Genomic DNA, 26,308 nt, shown 5'->3' on the forward strand with positions numbered 1-26,308 from the left:
GCTTTGCATATGATGAATTATATCTTGCATTTAAGGTTATAAATGTATGTTTTTATCATGTTTATACTTTCAGTAATTCTTATGTTATTGTAGGAACGTACAACAGGCGACAACGCTACCCAACTGCGGACATTACCAGAAGCAACCAACATTTTGGTATTACGGGAGGTGGAAGGTCTCTCACTGGTTATGTTGTGTAGCTGCCGTGTTGTTACACGCAAACTGGCTGCCCTCCTTTTAAAGGAAGTCAGGAACATCTTTACCTGTTGCCAAGCACAGGTAAACAGTAGGAATCAGTTAGGATTTACCTACGTATATTAGATCTCCTTATTATGTATCTCTCATCACAGGTCTAACAGGGTTTAAGGTCTAACAGTATAGACCAAAGAAATAAGAAGAACCTGTGATTTCTGCCAACTTTTGTTTAAGCTTTCCTAGCCTTTATATGTCTGAGTGTTAACTTTTAGCTCACCTGGTCCGAAGGACCGGCGAGCTTATGCCATGATGCAGTGGCCATTTGCTGCCAATCTTCTTTTGTTGTCAACTTTATAATAAAAATTGCTGCTAGTTATAAATGACCGTACAGATTTTAACCAAATTTGGTTTGAAGCATCCTTGGGGAAGAGAATCAAGTTAGTCTAAACATTGAAACTGGTCAAAGGGGCCTTGAAGTGGTGTGGGGATGTGGATGGGGATGGGGATTTTACCCAAATTTAGAAGCATTCTGAGATGAAGAGAATCAATCTTATCTGAACATTAGGTCTCAGCCCCTGGAAGGGGAGGGGCATGGCTTAATAGGGGAAATCAAGCAAATTCTTTAAAATCCTACTGTTCTTGTAGGATTTCGCAAAAATTTGAAAAATTGAAACATTCTTGGGTGAAGGGAAATCATTTTTGTTTAAATCTTGGGTCTCTTCAACAAAGGCAGGAAGGAAAATAAAACAAATTATTTTAAATCCTACTCTTTTGGAGGAATGAATGAATATTGCTCATTTGGTCTAATGAATTCTAGGGTGAAGGGAATCCATCTTGGTTAGATGCTAGGTCTTGTTCCCCTGGAACGAGAAGGATGGGACATAATAGTGGAAATAGAAAAGCAAATTTTTTAAAATCCTGAAGGAAGGAATGGAGGCTGTCCAAATTTAGTCCGAGGCATTTATCTTAATCATCTTTAGGTGAAGGGGAATCAGTTTTGTGTAATTCTGGGGCTGTAGGAGCAGGATCCTCAATGGGAAATAAAGCAAATTCTTTAAATTCTACTCCTCAGATAGGAATGATTGGATTTATCTGTAATTTTGTAAGAATGATTGTTTATTGTATGAATTTGGTCTGAAGTATCCTTTGGTGAAGGAGAATCAATTTTTTTCAAACCTTGAGTCTCTTCTCCCTGGGGCCAGACGGAAAATAGAGCAAATACTTCAAAATCCTACTCTTTTTGAAGGAATTATTGTATATTGCCCAATTTTGGTTTGAAGCATTCTTGGTTAAAGGGGAATCAATTTTGACAGGTGAGCAATACAAGCTTTATGAGCCTCTTCTTAAGTGGATCTACTCATTTGTCCATGAGCATTAATGACCAGGTGCTGTGATGTCTGTTATCACAAGGGAAACACTTAACACTGAAACTGCTTTGATGAGAATTTAAAACTTAACAATCAATGCTTGTAATATTTCATTTGTTTACTAACAGCTTGTTGTAATCTGTGGATGACTGTGTATGAATAAGTATGATTTATACTTAGCAGATGTCTGAACCATGCCTTCTAGAGATGATAGACAAGGCCTGTCCAGATGTAGTCAAAAGACTCCTGCTGTCCTTGCCAGCATCAGAAAAGGTGAGGGATTAATCCGGTACCATTAACTAAAGGAAGAAACAACTTTTAGAAATCGTTGAAAAACCATTGTTTAATAGTATTTGTGGCCACAGCACTCAGACCAACAGCTTCATATTTCATGTCATCATAATAGATTGACTGAATACGTGTTATGAGGGGAAGAAGTTCATCTTTAGAAATTAAATTTAGTTTCATTTGGAAATATGATGATTGGTGCATAAATTTAGAATAATGGACTCAGTTTTCAAAAATTTATCTTTAAAATACCATCAGAGTAGTTGCCATCGATGTTTTCCACTACTCATCCATATAATTTTTGTAATGACAATGGACTGGAAGATGAGCATGTTTCTTTTTGATCATAATGATTTGTTTTTATTTTGAATCTTATTGGTCTAAAGATATGCTTAAGCCTAATATTTCCTTGGGGTTAACTCAGAGATAAAGTGACACAACCTGTAAGATGAAATAACTAGAAATATTGTTTTGATATTTTACCCCATAGATTTGAAGCATTATATCTGATCAGTCCTCCTTGATAGAGTATTCTTCCTACCACTTGATACCTGTCTATAACCTTGTTTCATACTGATCATATTAAACTGTTTCTGGTGGCAGCCTATTCTTCTGACCTCCCCAAACATTGACCTGGCATGGGTTATTGACCGTGCAGCCTCGGTCTGGAACCCTATTTCAAAGGAGAACAACATAGAGGAGAGGTCAGAGTCTGCCTTTTCCAAGGTTGACCCCTGGATGAGGTGCATAGCCACTTTTGTGTCCAGTGAATATGGAATGACCCTTTGCCCTCATGCAGTTGCTGCTTCTTGGCCCATTGTCTACACACGTCTGGTCAGCATGCACACACTACTGGACCCTAAGTAAGTGTATATACTTATATAGTCAACATACTACTACTTATAGGATCTTACTTGAATTTCTATTTCATTTGCATAATTTATCACGTGATTAATTCTTTTTTTAAATATCATAAAAATTTTCCTTGTGATCATTGTGGTTCTTTATCAATGTCATTATCTTATCAATCTTTGTGTTGGACATAATTTGTAATGTAGCTGAATTAGCCAGGTGTGTGATGCAGGCCCCTTGGGCCTCTTGTTCCATCATAGTGCCATATTGCTCACACTTTAGTTATTGTTTACAGCAACATGATCAATGAATTCCGCACATCGTCCATCTTGAGATCCGGAACATCCAGTAAGAAACCAACAACAGAAAAAGATGTACACATGCAGTTATGGCAGAACTATGTCATCCTGGCATGTTCTGTAGCTCAGAAGGACAGCCTCATTTCCTATCGATGTGCTTCACCTGAGCAGGGGTATGTTATGAGAAAAATTTATTTATTTTACGACAAGTCATTTTAACTTCTACTTATCACTCTTGTTGGCCCAGATGTAAGTGTGCAAAGGTTCTTATGTTGGAGGATAGTGGGAGTACCCAGAGAATATCCACGTTGTTGGACAGGTGACCAAATTAGTGAATTATATGTTCCTCATCACCCACTGACCATGTTAACTATAGTTTATATAGGAAATCTAGATTTTTGAGCATAATTCATTTAATTACCACTATGAAATATTTTAAAGTTAGTTAGAATTATGAACAAAGGATGACGGCTTGATGGTATGCCTATATTGATCTTGGTTAACCAGGGACGAATGGGGAGAGCCAAAAGTGATCAAATTGACTCAAGTTTTAAAAACCTCCTTCTCAACACTCAGATATGGTAGTATCAAATACTTTGCAGAGATTGAAGTGTCTTAAGGTCCTGAAAATGGTGAATTTCATGGCTCACATTTCCCAGTGGAAAGTTTGCTATATCTTTTATAGAAAAAAAAGCCTTTTTGAGCATAATGTTGTTTATTGGTAAATGTTGGTTAAAATTATGAGTGTAGATGACAGTTGTGACGGTATGTATATAACTGGCTTACGATCATCAATGTCACAAGTTCTTTTTCATGAAACTTGAAAGCAACTTAACCTATAACCCTTATATTCAATATTGCTTATCCCCGGTGACTGTCAAGGCAGTGAGGCCTCTTGTTATGTAATCAGACATGACAAGCATGAATGAAATTGATTGAAAGTCAGAATTGTTTTTTTATTGTTTGATTTTACTTCTTTACTTCATATTCTAAAAGTTTTTGCCTTGTGATACAACTAAATCTATTTTTAAAAAGTGATCTCTAATTTTTTTGTGTCTGGTACATATTACAGAAAAGAAAACTAATTCTAACCAATTAAATTTCCCGAAAGATTATCAAATGAAATAAATGTAAGATCATAATTGTATTTGGGCAGATACAATGAACTTATTAGTTGCCTTATAACTGTATTTTGCTCTTTATGTCAGGTCATCCCCAGAGTCAGAGAAAAGTGACAGTCGTCAGGCTAGCACCAGTTGCACAGACTTGTTCAAACTCATTGTACCACTGATGAAGTGTGAAAACTCTGACATGCGAGACACCATTGTCAATGGTCTTGGCTATACAAATGCTGCTGCCTTTAGGTGAGTTAGGGCCGAACAACAACAATCGTAAGCTGGTGTATACTGACCCAGGGTATAATAGAACTGACCTTAGATATATAAAAACTTTAGTCTGCTTGTCATTTACAAATTTACAAGCGTTTATTTATTTTATTTAAGTATTTCAGATTCTGATGTAATTTGTTGATTACATTTCATTTATTCAATCTTCAGCCTGCCTATTCCCATATGTCCATGGTCCATGATCTCTCTGTTGTCAGTCCTGACATCCATGAACAATTCTTGTTATCACTATTTCTAGAGGAGCACTGGATGGATCTTTATCAGATGTCATATGTAGGTTCCCCTTGGTCTGTAGTTGTGCCATTTTGAATTACGGAATAATTAGAAAAACAAATGGCTGACAGGCAGCCATCTTTTATTTTGACAATGGAAAATTGCTATCACTATTTCTAGAGAAGTGCTGAATGGATCATTCTCAAATTTCATATGTATGTTTCTCTTAGTCCTTTGTTGTGCCCCTTTGATTTTGGGACTGATAAAAAAAATGGATGACAGGTGGCCATCTTGGATTTTGATTCATTTTATGAATAGGTTCCCCTTGGTTCTTAGTTGTTCCCATTTGATTTTGGCTCTGATCAGAAAAAGAAATGACCTACAAATTGTTATTTTTGAAAATTTTCTATGTAAGATTGTTAACAATGGTGGGGACCAAAATCTCTCTTGGACCTCTTGGTCAGTGTGAAATTTCTCAAGGCAAATTTTCTCGAAATGAACTATTCAGAAGGTGTATATTTTTTAGAATCTTCTAGACGATTTTACATTTAAAATTGAAGTGTTTATCCTGGTGATTTTAGGGACCTCATTGATGAGTTACTTCCCTTCCTCAAGGAAGCTATTGAACGCAAACAAGAAACCAAGAATCGACGTCGTAAAAAGGACACTCTTCGAGTACAATTGGCTCATATATTTGAACTGATGGCAGAGAACAGAGCCTTTGCCCAGAGGTAAGGAATAATTCTAAGTATGTAAGACAGAGGTGTGAGGTTTAACGTAGATTTTTTACCATTTGCCCAGAGGTAAGGAATAATTCTAGGTGTGTAAGACAGAGGTGTGAGGTTTAACGTAGATTTTTTACCATATCAGTTAATAAGCCCACCTACATGAACTGCAGATTCAGTTAAAAGGCAAACAGAGGATTAACCATTATTTTGTAGTACGCCACTCCCCTATCCCCTTAAATCGTCAAAAGTTATGTTAGTGACCCAGGGGTCTTGTAATAAGCCCCCACCCCTACATTATCAAAGATATTGTTGGTATTTCTGGGGTCCTATAGTAAGCCCACCCCTCTACATTATCAAAGATATTGTTGACATCTCTGGGGTCCTGTAGTAAACCATCCCCTCTTCAATGTTGATATCTCAGGACTTATTTCAGGATAGATATGGTTAATATAGACTATATAATCTGTGTTACAGTGAGTCTGGTGTGATTGACACAGAATCTAGCTGCCTGATAAAGACCTTTGTAGAGTACATAGATGGGGCACGTCAGTACCTGGAGAGTGAGAGTGACCGCGACCTGCCTGTCTTACATGATATTCGTCTACACTTCAGCCGTTTTGTCCGTGAGCTCATCGCTCACACACCAGGCATGTTATCAGGATTACAATTCACAATATCTATTTAATTAGTAGATAATTGCTACATAAAATAACTACTGAAACTTCAACATGCACAACCATTTTTTTAGAGCAATAATTTCAGCATGGGAATAGCAAAAATATGAGATAACCACTAGAAAATGTGTGGTTACAGTAACCTGTTTCATTAAGAAAATATAATTTTGTCCATTATGTGCATACATTTGTATTTTCCTTTCTTGTCAATAACTTGCAGATTCACAGGAAAGGTAGTAATTAGTCAAAGTAAAATGATGTGAGTTAAAAAAATTGTTGTAAAACAAAATTCTGTCCTAGGATCTTGTGAATGCATTTCATAGTGCAACATAAAACATGAATCGTGTAATCTTTACCTCTAATACAGTTAGATATCAAGTGTGATAGGCATCTTGTTTTCATAAATAATATTTATTACTTGACCAGCGGAGTTTAAGAGAAGTTTGTTGACCAGAGATTTGCGATATAGCTTGTTCCACCTGTTTGCCAGCTGGAGTGGCAAGTTCAGCCACACCATTGGAGATACATTGGACAGAAGGTGAGTGACACTTGATTCCCATTGGAACACTAAGGAAGGTACAACATATCCTTGATAAATTGCTAAACTTAGTGTTTTGCCATATCGAGTCATCAACAACACTATGTTAATCTTGATTCACATGATTCACAGATTTAATAAAGATGAGAGCTGCTCTGAGCTGGAGCTGTCAGCTGTGAGAGCCATGTCTGCAGTACTGTGCTGTGGACCTGTGTTCGACCCAAGTGGCCTGAATGATGATGGATACATATACCAGTGGCTGGATATGTTATTGAGTTCTCATAATGATAGGGTAAGCTTACACTCATCCTCCTATACATAGACAATCTACCTCCATAATGATAGGGTAAGCTTACACTCATCCACCTATACATAGTAAATCTACCTCCATAATGATAGGGTAAGCTTATACTCATCCTCCTATACATAGTAAATCTACCATCATAATGATAGGGTAAGCTTACACTCAACCTCTTATACATTGTAAATCTACCCTCATAATGATAGGGTAAGCTTACACTCATCCTCCTATACATAGAAAATCTACCCTCATAATGATAGGGTAAGCATACACTCATCCTCCTATACATAGTAAATCTACCTCCATAATGATAGGGTAAGCTTACACTCATCCTCCTATACATAGTAAATCTACCTCCATAATGATAGGGTAAGCTTACACTCATCCTCCTATACATAGTAAATCTACCCTCATAATGATAGGGTAAGCTTACACTCATCCTCCACATCCACCTATACATACATAGTAAATTAACCTCCTATACATAGTAAATCTACCCTCATAATGATAGGGTAAGCTTACACTCATCCTCCTATACATAGTAAATCTACCCTCATAATGATAGGGTAAGCTTACACTCATCCTCCTATACATAGAAAATCTACCCTCATAATGATAGGGTAAGCATACACTCATCCTCCTATACATAGTAAATCTACCTCCATAATGATAGGGTAAGCTTACACTCATCCTCCTATACATAGTAAATCTACCCTCATAATGATAGGGTAAGCTTACACACATCCTCCTATACATAGTAAATCTACCTCCATAATGATAGGGTAAACTTACACTCATCCTCCTATACATAGTAAATCTACCTCCATAATGATAGGGTAAGCTTACACTCATCCTCTATACTATACATAGAAAATCTAGAAAATCTACCATCATAATGATAGGGTAAGCTTACACTCATCCTCCTATACATAGTAAATCTACCTCCATAATGATAGGGTAAGCTTACACTCATCCTCCTATACATAGTAAATCTACCCTCATAATGATAGGGTAAGCTTACACTCATCCTCCTATACATAGTAAATCTACCCTCATAATGATAGGGTAAACTTACACTCATCCTCCTATACATAGTAAATCTACCCTCATAATGATAGGGTAAGCTTACACTCATCCTCCTATACATAGTAAATCTACCTCCATAATGATAGGGTAAGCTTACACTCATCCTCCTATACATAGTAAATCTACCCTTACATTGATAGGGTAAGCTTACACTCATCCTCCTATACATAGACAATCTACCCTTACATTGATAGGGTAAGCAATTGTTGTTAAATAAATTAAGGATTATTTATCTATAACCTAAATAATCAAAATATATGGAAAATCTGCCCCATAATTGAAATGGTAAAAGTTTGTTCAATCTTGTATACCTAAAAAAAATTTACTTCAAAGGAATTGGGTAGCATACCTTGTTTTTCCAGATCATAAGTTACAATTTTTTCATTTTGGGTTGTATATACAGCTTATACAGCAATGCAGCTTAAATACAGACTGAAAATATTGGGAGAATGAAAAACTGAAAAAAAGAAAGGACAAGCATGGTATTTCTTCACTGAGTATTTAGGTCATGTGACCATCGTCCATTGTTGGGCGCTGTCTGAAAACTTTTCCTTTAAAACACTACTCCTGTTTACCGTCTCAGCAGATTTCAGCCAAATTTGGTCTGACACATCATGGAGGGTGGTGAATAATGTTTTAGATTCAGAATGTTGATTGGACCCCTAGGGACCTGGAGATGGGTCCCCAAAATGGTAGTTATACAATACTTTGCTTCAAAACATTCCTCTTCCTTAAAGCTTAAAAGGATTTCATTCAAATTTTGTCTGTAACATTAGTAGGGGTTGGCAAAAAATTCTTAAATTAAGTAAGTTGATTTGATCCTTACAGATATGTGGGTGGGTGGGTCCCCTGGGTGGGTGGGTCCCCATGGGTGGATGGGTCCCCATGGGTGGATGGGATATGAGTAACAGGAAATAATTCATTTTGAAATATATATTACACTTATGATTTTGCCTGAATAACAAATATTCCCTGTTATTTTCATGACATCCTTTTTGTGAAAAATTATCTTCCATTACAAACTAAGGACATGATACTTGGATATCAAACAAAATCGTGTGACCATTTCATTCAACAAGCTTTAAACTGCATTGCAACCAAAACATTTTCTAAAATGACACCAGTCTTTTAATTGATCATCTTCTAGTATTGACATTTTCTTGTTAAAGTCTTAAATTTTGATAATAAATTTTCAAGGATACTTTTCATGATTAAGAAAGAGCGAGTCTCTGTGCTTTATTTTTAGCAATTTTCACCCAAATAGTCAGTTTTTCCAAGATAAAAAAATCAGGTTAAGTATTTATTTTTTGGACCTAAAAATTTGGAAAAATAGTCCCACTGTTGGAATTCATGTGTTGGGAAGTTGAAATCTACCCATTATTGAGTTATACTCAAGAGAAGTACCTAAGTAACCAGAAAATGTCGAAATTGTTGACGCTATTAACCGAATCACTACCTCGTCAAAAAGTCTATTCCACAAGCCAAATTTCTTTGAAGCGTTACATTAACAGCCTGTTTTTAATTTTTAAGTACAACTCTAGATAACTAAGTATGTAAAACGACAAAAGTCAAAGATATTATGTTAGAATTTATTTTATATTGAATTATATCTTACTTCCGGTCAAAACATCCTTAATTCCTGGGTAGATTTCAACTAAATTTGACCTGAAACATTATCAGGGAAATGGACTGAACTACTTCTCAAATTTCATTCACACCAACGAGTAGATATTGGGAGTTCTATTTGTTATGGAAAAGACTGATGATTTTGATTTTTAGCCTGATTAAAACTTCAACATGGTAACCACAGTAGTAATGTTTTAATATGATTGTGCAACTGTTTTTTGATGAACAGAACCTACCATTTATGAGTATCTGATACATTCAAGAAGTGTTCCAAATTTGAATTCTGAATTTTGAATTATGTGGTTTGTCCATCCATGTGTCAGTTGTTAGATGACTGTTAAGGGCCATGGCTCTCTTTTTTAGCTTATAGTGGCTTATCTAAAGTCTTTTTATGTTGGGTTATTAAGGACTGTTACAGAGTGTTATGTAAAGTCTGTTGATGACAGGGTGTAACATTGGGTTATCTAGTGACTGTTGATGTAAAAATGTAAGAGTTGGTTATCTAGTGACTGTTGATGTAAAAATGTAAGAGTGGGTTATCTAGTGACTTGATGTAAAAATATAAGAGTAGGTTATCTAGTGACTGTTTATGTAAAAATATAAGAGTAGGTTATCTAGTGACTGTTGATGTAAAAATATAAGAGTAGGTTATCTAGTGACTGTTGATGTAAAAATATAAGAGTAGGTTATCTAGTGACTGTTGATGTAAAATTGTAACAGTGGGTTATCTAGTGACTGTTGATGTAAAAATGTAACAGTGGGTTATCTAGTGACTGTTGATGTAAAAATGTAAGAGTGGATTATCTAGTGACTGTTGATGTAATATTGTAACTGGGTTATCTAGTGACTGTTGATGTAAAATTGTAACAGTGGGTTATCTAGTGACTTGATGTAAAAATGTAACAGTAGGTTATCTAGTGACTGTTGATGTAATATTGTAACTGGGTTATCTAGTGACTGTTAATGTAATAATGTAAGAGTGGGTTATCTAGTGACTGTTGATGTAAAATTGTAACAGTAGGTTATCTAGTGACTGTTGATGTAAAATTGTAACAGTGGGTTATCTAGTGACTGTTGATGTAATATTGTAACAGTGGGTTATCTAGTGACTGTTGATGTAAAAATGTAACAGTAGGTTATCTAGTGACTGTTGATGTAAAAATGTAACAGTAGGTTATCTAGTGACTGTTGATGTAATATTGTAACTGGGTTATCTAGTGACTGTTGATGTAAAATTGTAACAGTAGGTTATCTAGTGACTGTTGATGTAAAATTGTAACAGTGGGTTATCTAGTGACTGTTGATGTAATATTGTAACAGTGGGTTATCTAGTGACTGTTGATGTAAAATTGTAACAGTGGGTTATCTAGTGACTGTTGATGTGAAAATGTATGAGTGGGTTATCTAGTGACTGTTGCTGTAAAAATGTAATAATGAATTACCTAGGCACTATTGATGTCAGAATGTTTCGAGTTTGTACTAATGTGCATACCTGTATATCTTCGTCACCATTGCAACAGATTAAGGAGCAGGTGAGTGTCCACTCCTGCATGGTATTCTTTACATCAATTCATTTTTCTTGTTGACTTTATGCCTGCCAATTTCAGTTGAATTATCATCTCATTTAGGTCAGCATCATTTCTCATCATCGCCACCTCTCATTATCATTGTCAACATTTCTAATATCTTTTTTCATTATTTGTATTGATTCATGATCAGAAGTCATCATTGTCATTATTTTTGTCATCATCTGTTGATTTCAAAACTGCATACATTTCCTGTGTTTTTTAGAAATTTTGTGGTGTTTGCCGTACATTGTACTGTTTATGATATTTCTGTGATATTTTCCTTTTTCCTCTTTTGCCATATTCGCAGAGACAACCACCAGCAATTCTAAATAATTGTTTTATTATGATTTTTGTACTGTTTTTGATAGCCTGAAAGGCCAAGTGAGCTTATGGCATACAGCAGCGTCCGTCTGTCCATCAATTTTACATACAAATTGCTACTAGTCATAAAGGATTTTGACCAAATTTGGTCAGAAGTATCCGTAGAGATTTCGTATAAATGGGGCCTACAGGATGGGGCTTAAAAGGGGAATATTCTTTAAATTCTACTGCTCCTGCTTTTGCCCAAAGTTCTTCTGAAGCGTTGTCTGATGAAGAAGAATCAATTTTGAATAAATGGTATGTCTCGGCCCCCACAATAGGGGTAATAGAGCAAATTCTTTGAAATCCAGCTTTTCCATTATAAATGATAATTTGGTCAGAAGTATTCTTAGGTGAAGAAGAACATTATTTGTATAAGGATTGGGGGGATTCCCAGGGGACTTAATGGCAGGGCCAAAAGGGAAATGTTTGCAAGTTTTATAAAAATCGTACTCCACCTATAAGAATATATTATTATTGCCCAAACTTGGTCTTAAGTATTCTTGGGTGACAGGGACTTTATAAACAGTGCATCCTGGCCTCCCTGGGGTAGGAGGGATAGGCCCTATTGGAGAAAATGTAAGTAAATGTAAGTGTAATTATATCAGAAATTGTTGGTCATATTTAAAAATATTTTTATTTATTTGTCAGGTGAGCATAGCTGGCCCCTTGGGCCTCTTGTTTTATATAAATATACTGGTTGATACATTGCTGCTAGCCAGTTTTGCGATGTAAAATGCACATTTCTTGCATGTCTTTTTCATAAGACAACAAATTTTTCAGTAATATATGTGTCCTTTGAATAAGTGATATGTGTGTGAATGATTACATGACTACTGCGTTGGTGTGTTTCTGTCTTGTTGCTCCCTGCATATAGTTGCCACTTAGTCTGCCAGTCCATCCGTCTCTCTGTTGGTGTCTGGAGAATGACTTTGCCCAAAGTAAAGCAAGGATCTTAAATCTTGTTGTGTATGTTGGTCATATCAGAAGGATATGCAGTGTAAATTTCATGCCTAAAGCACATTTAACTTGAGATAATGAAACTTATTGTTTACATTGGTCCTACTAAGAAGATATATATTGTACAAAAGTCAGTGCCCTAACCCTCTGGATTACAGTTAATGCCCTTTTGTGTCTGGAGCAAAACTTTAAATTGCTTACATTTATACTAGCAATATAAGACAATGTGCAGTGTACCTAATTCATATCCTCCTAAACTTCATATCAATATAAAGGGACTGTATGTAGATGTGCATGCAATTTCCACCCTCCCCACACCCACACCCAAAAATTTTTGTTGCCATTGTAACTGGTAATTGTACCCTATAATGTACTGCATGTTCAGAACAAATACACATGTCCATCTTCTGTAAACTACATAATAATGTTCAATAACCATATTCTTTCAATCATGACTATTAGTGTCATTCATTGCTCTACATTGATAAGGGCACAAGCTGCACTTTCCTTCATCTTTTTTGATAATGGATAAAACAGTTAATTATCCTGGTTTAGGAGCGCTGAGTGACTCTATATATTATTCTGGTATGGCCGATGATCCTTTGAAATCTCCATAAATAGACATTATTTACTACACAGATAGATTGACTTAAGGTTATGTGGCGATATTCATCCAAATTCAGGATCTAGTATTGATACAAATATCTGTATTGACAATATTTCTCTATGTCATGGTAAAATATGGTCTATAAGAAACAACACAAATATTTTTGAAGATTATGATGTTTTATGTATTTCAGAGACCCATCTTAATAATTCTGTTACTGATGATGATATATCACTGGAAAATTATGGGAATATTTTCAGGAAGTATAGAGCTAATTGCAGCTGTGGTGGTGTGCTCATCTATTCTAAAAATAATCGTCATAGTAATGGAAATACTTGATCTTTAGTGTTATTAACCCAGATTTCTACAGGCCAAAGTCACCACACGTAATAAACCTATATTTATTGGTTGTATCTACAGACCTCCAAACTCACTGGTTGATTATTGGGCCAAACTTAAAAATAACCTTGATGATATTATTGATTTAAAAAGGTTCTGATGTGGGGTATAAATCAAGACCATATTTGTTAATATAAATGACCTTGACCCACTTTTAAAGTCAGAGGGGTCCCTATTCAGTGCAATGACGGATTCATTCAGTATGGTTTCATCATCTTATTGGTGTTAGATGTGTATAATGTTGATACTCCTTAAAGGGTAAGCATTGTGTAAAGCCGAGGCCTTCCCACTACACCGGATAATGCATATGACTGTCATTTGTTGTTTCACGGTCCACTGGTGGGAATTAGGGCCTTGATTACTCATGTAAGGCCCATTTTCAGAAGTAATTTTCAGATCAAAATCCTACCAGAGTCATGATATTTGTGTAGTTTGATAGAGTAGTTGTAATGGTGAAATAAGGACCATGAAAGAACTCGAGGTCATACTTTGTAACCTTCTCTGGTCATACTTTGTGTGTCATCCATCTTCTGTATTGATTGATTGATTCAAGGTCACCAGGGTCAGATTTGCTAAAACATTTAAACAACTTCTTCTCATGAATGAAAGACCTGGAGACATTATGTTTGGGTGGTATATAAATATACCAGGTGAGCACTGCAGGCCCATTTTGTCTCTTGTAGGATTTTGACCAAATGTTTTGCTGAAATCATCCACTAAAAAAGGGGAGAAGGATGTGTAATTGATAAGCTGTTTTTGTTTTCTTGTTTTCCAAATGCATTGATACCAATGGTCCATGGAACTGCAGTTTGTAACAAGTGTTACTCCTGTACTGTGCCTATGTGTCCCTACAAAACCTATTTGCATGACCTGTCCATCTTTTAGTTGTGAACTTAGACATCAGATAGAACTTTTTGTCATTTTTTGTTTTCCTCTTTTACTTTCTCTTTGACTATTTCCATGAAGGGACAGAGAGTATTAGTAAGCCTGCTACTTACAGACTTAGCTGATGTCTAGAGAGCTTCTGTAAGCATGCCTTCTGTCCTACACCTCTTCCACAGCATATGGACACTGCACATCTGGATGACATGATGTTGGTGCATGACTTATGATAGATTCTGTCTACTGCTTCAGGGAACGCTTGAAAGCAGTTGTCATAGCATTATGCAGGATAAGAAATAATTACCGAATATTCTGTGTAATGAGAAAATGAAAGTTTTAAGATATATTTTTGTAAAAGTAGTTATCGTCAGTTGATAGATATATTAGACCTTGTTGATATTTTAAAGAAATAATTTTAAAGTTTAAGAATTTACTATTTATTCTCCTACTAATAGACAGTGTTAGTAACTTAGTAAAATGTGAATTACCAGACACCCTGTGTTATGTGAGCTTAGTTTTTAACCAAAAAGATTGGTCATTCTTTCTTTATACTTTTAGATATGTTGTACTGACACTCATGTAATTCAGTCTCTTACTTTGTATGCGAATCATTAATTGATAACTTTTTTTGTCGTGTATGATGATTTTATAGAAGTATCTTTGGTATAGATCAGTGGATGTTACAGTGTTTATCCTGAAATAAGTCCATTAAACACAAATTAATGTGAACACCATTCAAATTATATGGCAATTCAAATCACACTCTGTTCGTCTGTCTCTCCATAAACAATTTTTGTCACTGTTTCTTGAGAAGCACTTGATGAATCTTTCTCAGATTTTAACTGTAGGTCCTTTTTGTCCTTAGTTTTGCCCATTCAGTTTTGGGACTGATCACATAATCAACATGGCCAACAGGTGGCCATCTTGGATTTTGTCAATGGAAGTTTGTTACAGCAATTTCTTTAAGTACCAGACGGATCTTTCTCAAATTGTACATTCTTCTTGGTCCAAAGTTGTGCCCTTTTGATTTGACCATCTTGAATATGGCAGTTAAAGATTAATATTATATTATAGATATGGTGATAGACTTATTACTGGATAGATATGGTGATAGACTTATTGCTGGATAGATATGGTGATAGACTTATTGCTGGATAGATATGGTGATAGACTTATTGCTGGATAGATATGGTGGTAGACTTATTGCTGGATAGATAAGGTGATAGACTTATTGCTGGATATATGATAGACTTACTGGATAGATATGGTGATAGACTTATTGCTGGATAGATATGTTGATAGACTTATTGCTGGATAGAAATGGTGATAGACTTATTGCTGGATAGAAATGGTGATAGACTTATTGCTGGATAGATATGGTGATATACTTACTGGATAGATATGGTGATAGACTTATTGCTGGATAGATATGGTGATAGACTTATTGCTGGATAGAAATGGTGATAGACTTATTGCTGGATAGATATGGTGATAGACTTATTGCTGGATAGATATGGTGATAGACTTATTGCTGGATAGACATGGTGATAGACTTATTGCTGGATAGACATGGTGATAGACTTATTGCTGGATAGATATGGTGATAGACTTATTGCTGGATAGATATGGTGATAGACTTATTGCTGGATAGATATGGTGATAGACTTACTGGATAGATATGGTGATAGACTTATTGCTGGATAGATATGGTGATAGACTTATTGCTGGATAGATATGGTGATAGACTTTCTGGATAGATATGGTGATAGACTTATTGCTGGATAGATATGTTGATAGACTTACTGGATAGATATGGTGATAGAATTATTGCTGGATAGATATGGTGATAGACTTATTGCTGGATAGATATGGTGATAGACTTATTGCTGGATAGATATGGTGATAGACTTATTGCTGGATAGATATGGTGGTAGACTTACTGGATAGATATGGTGGTAGACTTACTGGATAGATATGGTGATAGACTTATTGCTGGATAGATATGGTGATAGACTTATTGCTGGATAGAAATGGTGATAGACTTATTGCTAGATATATGATAGACTTATTGCTGGATAGACATGGTGATAGACTTATTACTGGATAGATATGGTGATAGACTTATTGCTGGATAGATATGGTGATAGACTTATTGCTGGATAGATATGGTGGTAGACTTATTGCTGGATAGATATGGTGATAGACTTATTGCTGGATAGATAAGGTGATAGACTTATTGCTGGATAGATATGGTGATAGACTTATTGCTGGATAGATATGGTGATAGACTTATTGCTGGATAGATATGGTGATAGACTTATTGCAGGATAGATATGGTGATAGACTTATTGCTGGATAGATATGGTGATAGACTTATTGCTGGATAGATATGGTGATAGACGTTATTACTGGATAGATATGGTGATAGACTTATTGCTGGATAGATAAGGTGATAGACTTATTGCTGGATAGATATGGTGATAGACTTATTACTGGATAGATAAGGTGATAGACTTATTGCTGGATAGATATGGTGATAGACTTATTGCTGGATAGATATGGTGATAGACTTATTGCTGGATAGATATTGTGATAGACTTACTGGATAGATATGGTGATAGACTTATTGCTGGATAGATATGGTGATAGACTTACTGGATAGATATGGTGATAGACTTATTGCTGGATAGATATGGTGATAGACTTATTGCTGGAAAGATAAGGTGATAGACTTATTGCTGGATAGATATGGTGATAGACTTATTACTGGATAGATAAGGTGATAGACTTATTGCTGGATAGATATGGTGATAGACTTATTGCTGGATAGATATGGTGATAGACTTATTGCTGGATAGATATGGTGATAGACTTATTGCTGGATAGAAATGGTGATAGACTTATTGCTGGATATATGATAGACTTATTGCTGGATAGATATGGTGATAGACTTATTGCTGGATAGATATGGTGATAGACTTATTGCTGGATAGATATGGTCAAGGTTAACTTATCTAGATACAATATTGGTGTTTGGTTTCAGATATATGAGCTGGCTAAGGAGACAGTGGTACTACTTCTGGACTTCAATCCTGATACACAGGGACTCCTCGATTGGGTCATTGATCGTTGTTATACAGGTGCTAATGAGGTGGCAGATGGATGCTTCAATGCACTTGCAGCTGTATTCCAAACAAGGTCAGTATCAAGGTCATATCTGTACCGTAATCCGTGAACAAGGTTTCTTTTCTGGGTACTTAGTTTGCCTATTTTTCTGCATTACAGCAAGTAATTGACATTCACACAAGGGAGACAATCATATACAATATCTACATCAAATATACACTAGTTTACATTTATATATACACTGCACACCTTTCCCACATACAAAATTATATCACTCCCACCGATAATAAACATTTATAAAGCAAATATAAAATTAATGATAAAGTATTTTTCTCGGTTACATGACGGAATCTGTCATGAACAGAAAGTCTGTTCCAATGTTGTCAGGTGGATATATGTAAACATGTCAATTTGATGTAATAAGTCATGTAGATGAGGTAAAAACAGAAGATGAAATAAAAGGCCACTGTGGCTGCAGTCCCAGGTCTCTGATCTCCGACTCTTATGTACACACAGGAAGTGTACATTATCGGAGATTCTAGTATAAGTCTCACCAACAACAAATAATTCCTGGTCTATTTGTATATACGGTGATTAACATATATTTCAGAATACTATATACACTATATACATACACAATGAATTGCGAGTTAAGCTGGTATTTCTATACATGTACTACAATATATAGTTTACATGTAAACGATAAACTATGCAATGATGTACATATACAAAATACTTCAACTGGAATTGTACTCCTGTAATGTACATGTAAACATGCATGTTACGCTTGAATGGAGCGCACCTGTACCTAGTCTCACCTTAACAATTCATGCACACTAAATACAATAAACACCTGAAGAAATAAGGAAGTATAAAGTGAAAGAATCAGAATGTAAAACACCAAGTACTCACCACATTTTGTGGGTAGTTTTAGTACAAACACCAAGTACTCACCACATTTTGTGGGTAGTTTTAGTACAAACACCAAATACTCACCACATTTTGTGGGTAGTTTTAGTACAAACACCAAATACTCACCACATTTTGTGGGTAGTTTTAGTACAAACACCAAATACTCACCACATTTTGTGGGTAGTTTTAGTACAAACACCAAGTACTCACCACATTTTGTGGGTAGTTTTAGTACAAACACCAAATACTCACCACATTTTGTGGGTAGTTTTAGTACAAACACCAAATACTCACCACATTTTGTGGGTAGTTTTAGTACAAACACCAAGTACTCACCACATTTTGTGGGTAGTTTTAGTACAAACACCAAATACTCACCACATTTTGTGGGTAGTTTTAGTACAAACACCAAGTACTCACCACATTTTGTGGGTAGTTTTAGTACAAACACCAAGTACTCACCACATTTTGTGGGTAGTTTTAGTACAAACACCAAATACTCACCACATTTTGTGGGTAGTTTTAGTACAAACACCAAATACTCACCACATTTTGTGGGTAGTTTTAGTACAAACACCAAATACTCACCACATTTTGTGGGTAGTTTTAGTACAAACACCAAATACTCACCACATTTTGTGGGTAGTTTTAGTACAAACACCAAGTACTCACCACATTTTGTGGGTAGTTTTAGTACAAACACCAAATACTCACCACATTTTGTGGGTAGTTTTAGTACAAACACCAAATACTCACCACATTTTGTGGGTAGTTTTAGTACAAACACCAAATACTCACCACATTTTGTGGGTAGTTTTAGTACAAACACCAAGTACTCACCACATTTTGTGGGTAGTTTTAGTACAAACACCAAGTACTCACCACATTTTGTGGGTAGTTTTAGCACAAACACCAAGTACTCACCACATTTTGTGGGTAGTTTTAGCACAAACACCAAATACTCACCACATTTTGTGGGTAGTTTTAGCACAAACACCAAATACTCACCACATTTTGTGGGTAGTTTTAGCACAAACACCAAATACTCACCACATTTTGTGGGTAGTTTTAGTACAAACACCAAATACTCACCACATTTTGTGGGTAGTTTTAGTACAAACACCAAATACTCACCACATTTTGTGGGTAGTTTTAGTACAAACACCAAGTACTCACCACATTTTGTGGGTAGTTTTAGTACAAACACCAAATACTCACCACATTTTGTGGGTAGTTTTAGTACAAACACCAAATACTCACCACATTTTGTGGGTAGTTTTAGTACAAACACCAAGTACTCACCACATTTTGTGGGTAGTTTTAGTACAAACACCAAATACTCACCACATTTTGTGGGTAGTTTTAGTACAAACACCAAATACTCACCACATTTTGTGGGTAGTTTTAGTACAAACACCAAATACTCACCACATTTTGTGGGTAGTTTTAGTACAAACACCAAATACTCACCACATTTTGTGGGTAGTTTTAGTACAAACACCAAGTACTCACCACATTTTGTGGGTAGTTTTAGTACAAACACCAAATACTCACCACATTTTGTGGGTAGTTTTAGTACAAACACCAAATACTCACCACATTTTGTGGGTAGTTTTAGTACAAACACCAAATACTCACCACATTTTGTGGGTAGTTTTAGTACAAACACCAAGTACTCACCACATTTTGTGGGTAGTTTTAGTACAAACACCAAGTACTCACCACATTTTGTGGGTAGTTTTAGTACAAACACCAAGTACTCACCACATTTTGTGGGTAGTTTTAGTACAAACACCAAGTACTCACCACATTTTGTGGGTAGTTTTAGTACAAACACCAAATACTCACCACATTTTGTGGGTAGTTTTAGTACAAACACCAAATACTCACCACATTTTGTGGGTAGTTTTAGTACAAACACCAAGTACTCACCACATTTTGTGGGTAGTTTTAGCACAAACACCAAATACTCACCACATTTTGTGGGTAGTTTTAGCACAAACACCAAGTACTCACCACATTTTGTGGGTAGTTTTAGCACAAACACCAAATACTTACCACATTTTGTGGGTAGTTTTAGCACAAACACCAAATACTCACCACATTTTGTGGGTAGTTTTAGCACAAACACCAAATACTCACCACATTTTGTGGGTAGTTTTAGCACAAACACCAAATACTCACCACATTTTGTGGGTAGTTTTAGTACAAACACCAAATACTCACCACATTTTGTGGGTAGTTTTAGTACAAACACCAAATACTCACCACATTTTGTGGGTAGTTTTAGTACAAACACCAAATACTCACCACATTTTGTGGGTAGTTTTAGCACAAACACCAAATACTCACCACATTTTGTGGGTAGTTTTAGTACAAACACCAAATACTCACCACATTTTGTGGGTAGTTTTAGTACAAACACCAAATACTCACCACATTTTGTGGGTAGTTTTAGTACAAACACCAAATACTCACCACATTTTGTGGGTAGTTTTAGCACAAACACCAAATACTCACCACATTTTGTGGGTAGTTTTAGTACAAACACCAAATACTCACCACATTTTGTGGGTAGTTTTAGTACAAACACCAAGTACTCACCACATTTTGTGGGTAGTTTTAGTACAAACACCAAATACTCACCACATTTTGTGGGTAGTTTTAGTACAAACACCAAATACTCACCACATTTTGTGGGTAGTTTTAGTACAAACACCAAATACTCACCACATTTTGTGGGTAGTTTTAGTACAAACACCAAATACTCACCACATTTTGTGGGTAGTTTTAGTACAAACACCAAGTACTCACCACATTTTGTGGGTAGTTTTAGTACAAACACCAAGTACTCACCACATTTTGTGGGTAGTTTTAGTACAAACACCAAGTACTCACCACATTTTGTGGGTAGTTTTAGCACAAACACCAAATACTCACCACATTTTGTGGGTAGTTTTAGCACAAACACCAAATACTCACCACATTTTGTGGGTAGTTTTAGTACAAACACCAAATACTCACCACATTTTGTGGGTAGTTTTAGTACAAACACCAAATACTCACCACATTTTGTGGGTAGTTTTAGTACAAACACCAAGTACTCACCACATTTTGTGGGTAGTTTTAGTACAAACACCAAGTACTCACCACATTTTGTGGGTAGTTTTAGTACAAACACCAAATACTCACCACATTTTGTGGGTAGTTTTAGTACAAACACCAAATACTCACCACATTTTGTGGGTAGTTTTAGTACAAACACCAAGTACTCACCACATTTTGTGGGTAGTTTTAGTACAAACACCAAATACTCACCACATTTTGTGGGTAGTTTTAGTACAAACACCAAGTACTCACCACATTTTGTGGGTAGTTTTAGTACAAACACCAAATACTCACCACATTTTGTGGGTAGTTTTAGTACAAACACCAAGTACTCACCACATTTTGTGGGTAGTTTTAGTACAAACACCAAATACTCACCACATTTTGTGGGTAGTTTTAGTACAAACACCAAGTACTCACCACATTTTGTGGGTAGTTTTAGTACAAACACCAAGTACTCACCACATTTTGTGGGTAGTTTTAGTACAAACACCAAATACTCACCACATTTTGTGGGTAGTTTTAGTACAAACACCAAATACTCACCACATTTTGTGGGTAGTTTTAGTACAAACACCAAATACTCACCACATTTTGTGGGTAGTTTTAGTACAAACACCAAGTACTCACCACATTTTGTGGGTAGTTTTAGTACAAACACCAAATACTCACCACATTTTGTGGGTAGTTTTAGTACAAACACCAAATACTCACCACATTTTGTGGGTAGTTTTAGTACAAACACCAAATACTCACCACATTTTGTGGGTAGTTTTAGTACAAACACCAAGTACTCACCACATTTTGTGGGTAGTTTTAGTACAAACACCAAGTACTCACCACATTTTGTGGGTAGTTTTAGTACAAACACCAAATACTCACCACATTTTGTGGGTAGTTTTAGTACAAACACCAAGTACTCACCACATTTTGTGGGTAGTTTTAGTACAAACACCAAGTACTCACCACATTTTGTGGGTAGATTTAGCACAAACACCAAATACTCACCACATTTTGTGGGTAGATTTAGCACAAACACCAAGTACTCACCACATTTTGTGGGTAGTTTTAGTACAAACACCAAATACTCACCACATTTTGTGGGTAGTTTTAGTACAAACACCAAATACTCACCACATTTTGTGGGTAGTTTTAGTACAAACACCAAGTACTCACCACATTTTGTGGGTAGTTTTAGTACAAACACCAAATACTCACCACATTTTGTGGGTAGTTTTAGTACAAACACCAAGTACTCACCACATTTTGTGGGTAGTTTTAGTACAAACACCAAGTACTCACCACATTTTGTGGGTAGATTTAGCACAAACACCAAATACTCACCACATTTTGTGGGTAGATTTAGTACAAACACCAAGTACTCACCACATTTTGTGGGTAGTTTTAGTACAAACACCAAATACTCACCACATTTTGTGGGTAGTTTTAGTACAAACACCAAGTACTCACCACATTTTGTGGGTAGTTTTAGTACAAACACCAAATACTCACCACATTTTGTGGGTAGTTTTAGTACAAACACCAAATACTCACCACATTTTGTGGGTAGTTTTAGTACAAACACCAAATACTCACCACATTTTGTGGGTAGTTTTAGTACAAACACCAAATACTCACCACATTTTGTGGGTAGTTTTAGTACAAACACCAAATACTCCCCACATTTTGTGGGTAGTTTTAGTACAAACACCAAATACTCCCCACATTTTGTTTTAGCACAAACACCGTCTGACCTGACTGTTCTATACATACCAGGGTGTGTCTTATTTAAGGAATACCAAATATGGAATATAAATATTATCCAGAAAATACTATAAAATACTTACCAACATAATATGATTTGTGACAGCACTGCATTCTTGTCTTCATATGTGGGTTTTTACATATTTGCTTTTATCATGAAATGAAAGTAAACAACATCTGAAAGAAAGTTGGTTTGCAGGATCTAATAATCAAAATGAGAAAAAGATGTACCCGAAAAAGAAAAATTATTTTCTTGATTATGCCTCCGATTTTAATTTGTAATGTTCTAAACAGTGAATAGTTGTATGTTGTTTCTATACTGGTTGTTATAGGGAATACCCATGTGACCATGTTGCTATGCTCAACCTGGCTGTATTGAATGTGGGAAGTCCGCGAACACAGACACATGAGACTGCGGTACATCTGCTCCATCTACTGGACACACGCTTCTTCCAGGAGACACCTGTCTTCACTGACTCATCTGATGATCAGCGACAACAAAGTCTGCCACTCAATGATATCTTAATCTCTGTATCATACTGTCACTCACAGATGTACTTGTCAGAGCAATTAGCTCGTGTGCAGCCTGACCTCACAATGCCGATGTTCTCTGGTTAGTAAATTCTTTAGTAGTAAGTAAGCTTGCAGTGTCCTCAGCAACATGATTAGTACCCATAAGGTTGAATTTGTCCTCTCAGTGGTGTGATTAGTAAGCTTGAATTTGTCCTCTCAGTGGTGTGATTAGTAAGCTTGAATTTGTCCTCTCAGTGGTGTGATTAGTAAGCTTGAATTTGTCCTCTCAGTGGTGTGATTAGTAAGCTTGAATTTGTCCTCTCAGTGGTGTGATTAGTAAGCTTGAATTTGTCCTCTCAGTGGTGTGATTAGTAAGCTTGAATTTGTCCTCTCAGTGGTGTGATTAGTAAGCTTGAATTTGTCCTCTCAGTGGTGTGATTAGTAAGCTTGAATTTGTCCTCTCAGTGGTGTGATTAGTAAGCTTGAATTTGTCCTCTCAGTGGTGTGATTAGTAAGCTTGAAAGATTATTTAGCTGAAAATGTATGGTGTCCATACATTCCATTTAAACCACTTCTTAGTAGCCCACAGACCAAATGTCACTGTTTTTGCTGGTGGATTGCTGGGATGAATCCCGTCAAAGTTTGGAGAAAGATTTGACCATGACCCTTATTCAAGGCCACAGGGGTCAAATTAATTAAAACATTTAAACAACTTCTTCTGACTAACCAAAAAGTGCAGGAGTTTGACTGATGGGTTCCTAGGATGAGGCCTCAACAAAGCTTTTGAAAAGACATTACTTTTGCTCTTTTACCCTTATTCAAGGTTATAGGGGTTGAATTCATTTAAACTTTAAAACAACTTCCTCTGACTATCCAAAATGCACAGAAGTGTGATATTTGGCTTATAGTTTTCTAGGATGTAGATTGAGAATGTTTGCAAATAAAGAAAGACTTTGTACCAAATTCAGGGCCCACAATTCCTCAGTTACAGAGCTACTGCCATGAGCTTTTGTCATGGCGTGGCATCTATCATCCGTCCATCCGGTGTCAACTTTTCCATTTAAATGACTTTTACAATAATTATCTGACCAAATGTCATGGTGTTTGGCTGATACGTTCCAAGGATGATGCCAGACAAAGTTTGTGAAAAGAAACAACCTTGATTCATATTCACAATCATAGGGGTCAAATTATCAAGTTGTAAAAACTTGTAAAAAGTCAGAGAAGCAGGTTATTTTGTGGAAAGGTGTTTCTAGATCAAAGTCCAACAAAATTTGAGAAAAAAAGAAATGACTTTTATCTATGGTCGAGGTTATCATGATCACTGTTTGGAGTTGAGTATTAGAAACTGTTTGTTATGGAAATAAGTTAAAATTGTTTGGATGTGCCCACTTCAAAGGCCAATGATATACATGTAAATGTATTTGTTACGAGCAGCAATTCTATTTGTGATGAACATTGAATACCAGATGAACGATGAAGGCTCATTGGGCCTCTTGTTAAATAAGTCCTCCTTTAGAAGATGGACACCTTTTCTGCCCAAAGGTTGTCCCTGTGTATGATTGATCCAACTTGTAAATGTTTGAGTTTGCTACATAATTTTATATGTATGTGGTTTTCTTTTCTTTTTTTTTAACAGAAATAACCCATCGGTTCCAGACTGCCAAGTCTGCAGTTCGTCAGATGTTACTGAAATATATGCTGCCTTGGTTACATAACATGGAGCTGATGGACCCATCACTACCACAGTCCTCTCCACTAAACAATTTTCTGACTCGGTTACATGACACACACACAGACACATTCAAGCCTCCTCTTAAAGGTGAAGGCTGGGGATCTCCGGAGGCTACCAAGATGGTTCTGAATAATCTTTTTCATCTCACAGTCAAGGTATGTTTAAATACATTTTTGTAAATATTCTGTATTTTGATAAAAATTAATTCTTGAGCATCGTTAATCACTATATCCGGATAGTACAAGATGAACCTTTTTTATAAGTTTGTATGAAGGTTCCCCTTGTCCCTAATTGTGCCTGTTTTTGGACTGATCCAAAAAACAAAATGGCTAACAGGCAACCATGTTTGATTTTACACTGGAAGTTTGTTATCGTTATTGCATATTAACAACTGGATTGATCTTCCGCAGATTTCATATGAAAGAGTCCCTTGGTCTCCAGTTGCGCTCTGTTGATTTTAGGCTGATTAGGAAAATGAAATAGCTTACAGGCAGATATCTTGAATTTTAGCAATGAGAGGTTGTAATTGCAATTGTTGGGACTGCGTGATTAAAAAGACAAAAATGACTGACAGTTGACCATCTCAGATTTGGCAATTAAAAATTATTATGGCTATTTCTAAAGAGAATTTTTCAATTTTTAACCATCGGGATACTGCAGTGTCCGTCCTCGGTTATCTTTTACGATATATTGCAACCATTCATGAACGACTGAGCAGAAGTTTATCAAATTTGATGTGAAGCATTCTTAGAGAAAGGGAAAGCAATTTTGTGTAAATGGTGCATCTGGCTCCCTCATTTA

General features: G+C 36.0%; 1 protein-coding gene across 2 annotated transcripts in view; it reads left to right on the plus strand.

Moving 5' to 3' along the window:
• The window catches only part of LOC132543196 (protein furry-like), a 94,301-nt gene that overhangs the window by 20,079 nt on the left and 47,914 nt on the right, over nt 1–26,308 (plus strand). For both annotated transcript variants that reach the window (XM_060206670.1, XM_060206671.1), the window contains exons 19-31: nt 94–279; nt 1,746–1,835; nt 2,454–2,713; nt 2,998–3,174; nt 4,210–4,365; nt 5,202–5,351; nt 5,823–5,995; nt 6,449–6,560; nt 6,693–6,852; nt 11,094–11,105; nt 17,393–17,547; nt 23,592–23,872; nt 25,412–25,662. In XM_060206670.1, the coding sequence (XP_060062653.1) occupies nt 94–279; nt 1,746–1,835; nt 2,454–2,713; nt 2,998–3,174; nt 4,210–4,365; nt 5,202–5,351; nt 5,823–5,995; nt 6,449–6,560; nt 6,693–6,852; nt 11,094–11,105; nt 17,393–17,547; nt 23,592–23,872; nt 25,412–25,662 (2,163 nt within the window). The remainder of the gene's footprint in view (nt 1–93; nt 280–1,745; nt 1,836–2,453; nt 2,714–2,997; nt 3,175–4,209; nt 4,366–5,201; nt 5,352–5,822; nt 5,996–6,448; nt 6,561–6,692; nt 6,853–11,093; nt 11,106–17,392; nt 17,548–23,591; nt 23,873–25,411; nt 25,663–26,308) is intronic.

The sequence above is a fragment of the Ylistrum balloti genome, unplaced genomic scaffold (assembly GCF_031769215.1).
Source record: "Ylistrum balloti isolate Yb309-2 unplaced genomic scaffold, AGI_CSIRO_Ybal_v1 Utg369742, whole genome shotgun sequence".
In the NCBI taxonomy this organism is placed as follows: Eukaryota; Metazoa; Mollusca; class Bivalvia; order Pectinida; family Pectinidae; genus Ylistrum; species Ylistrum balloti.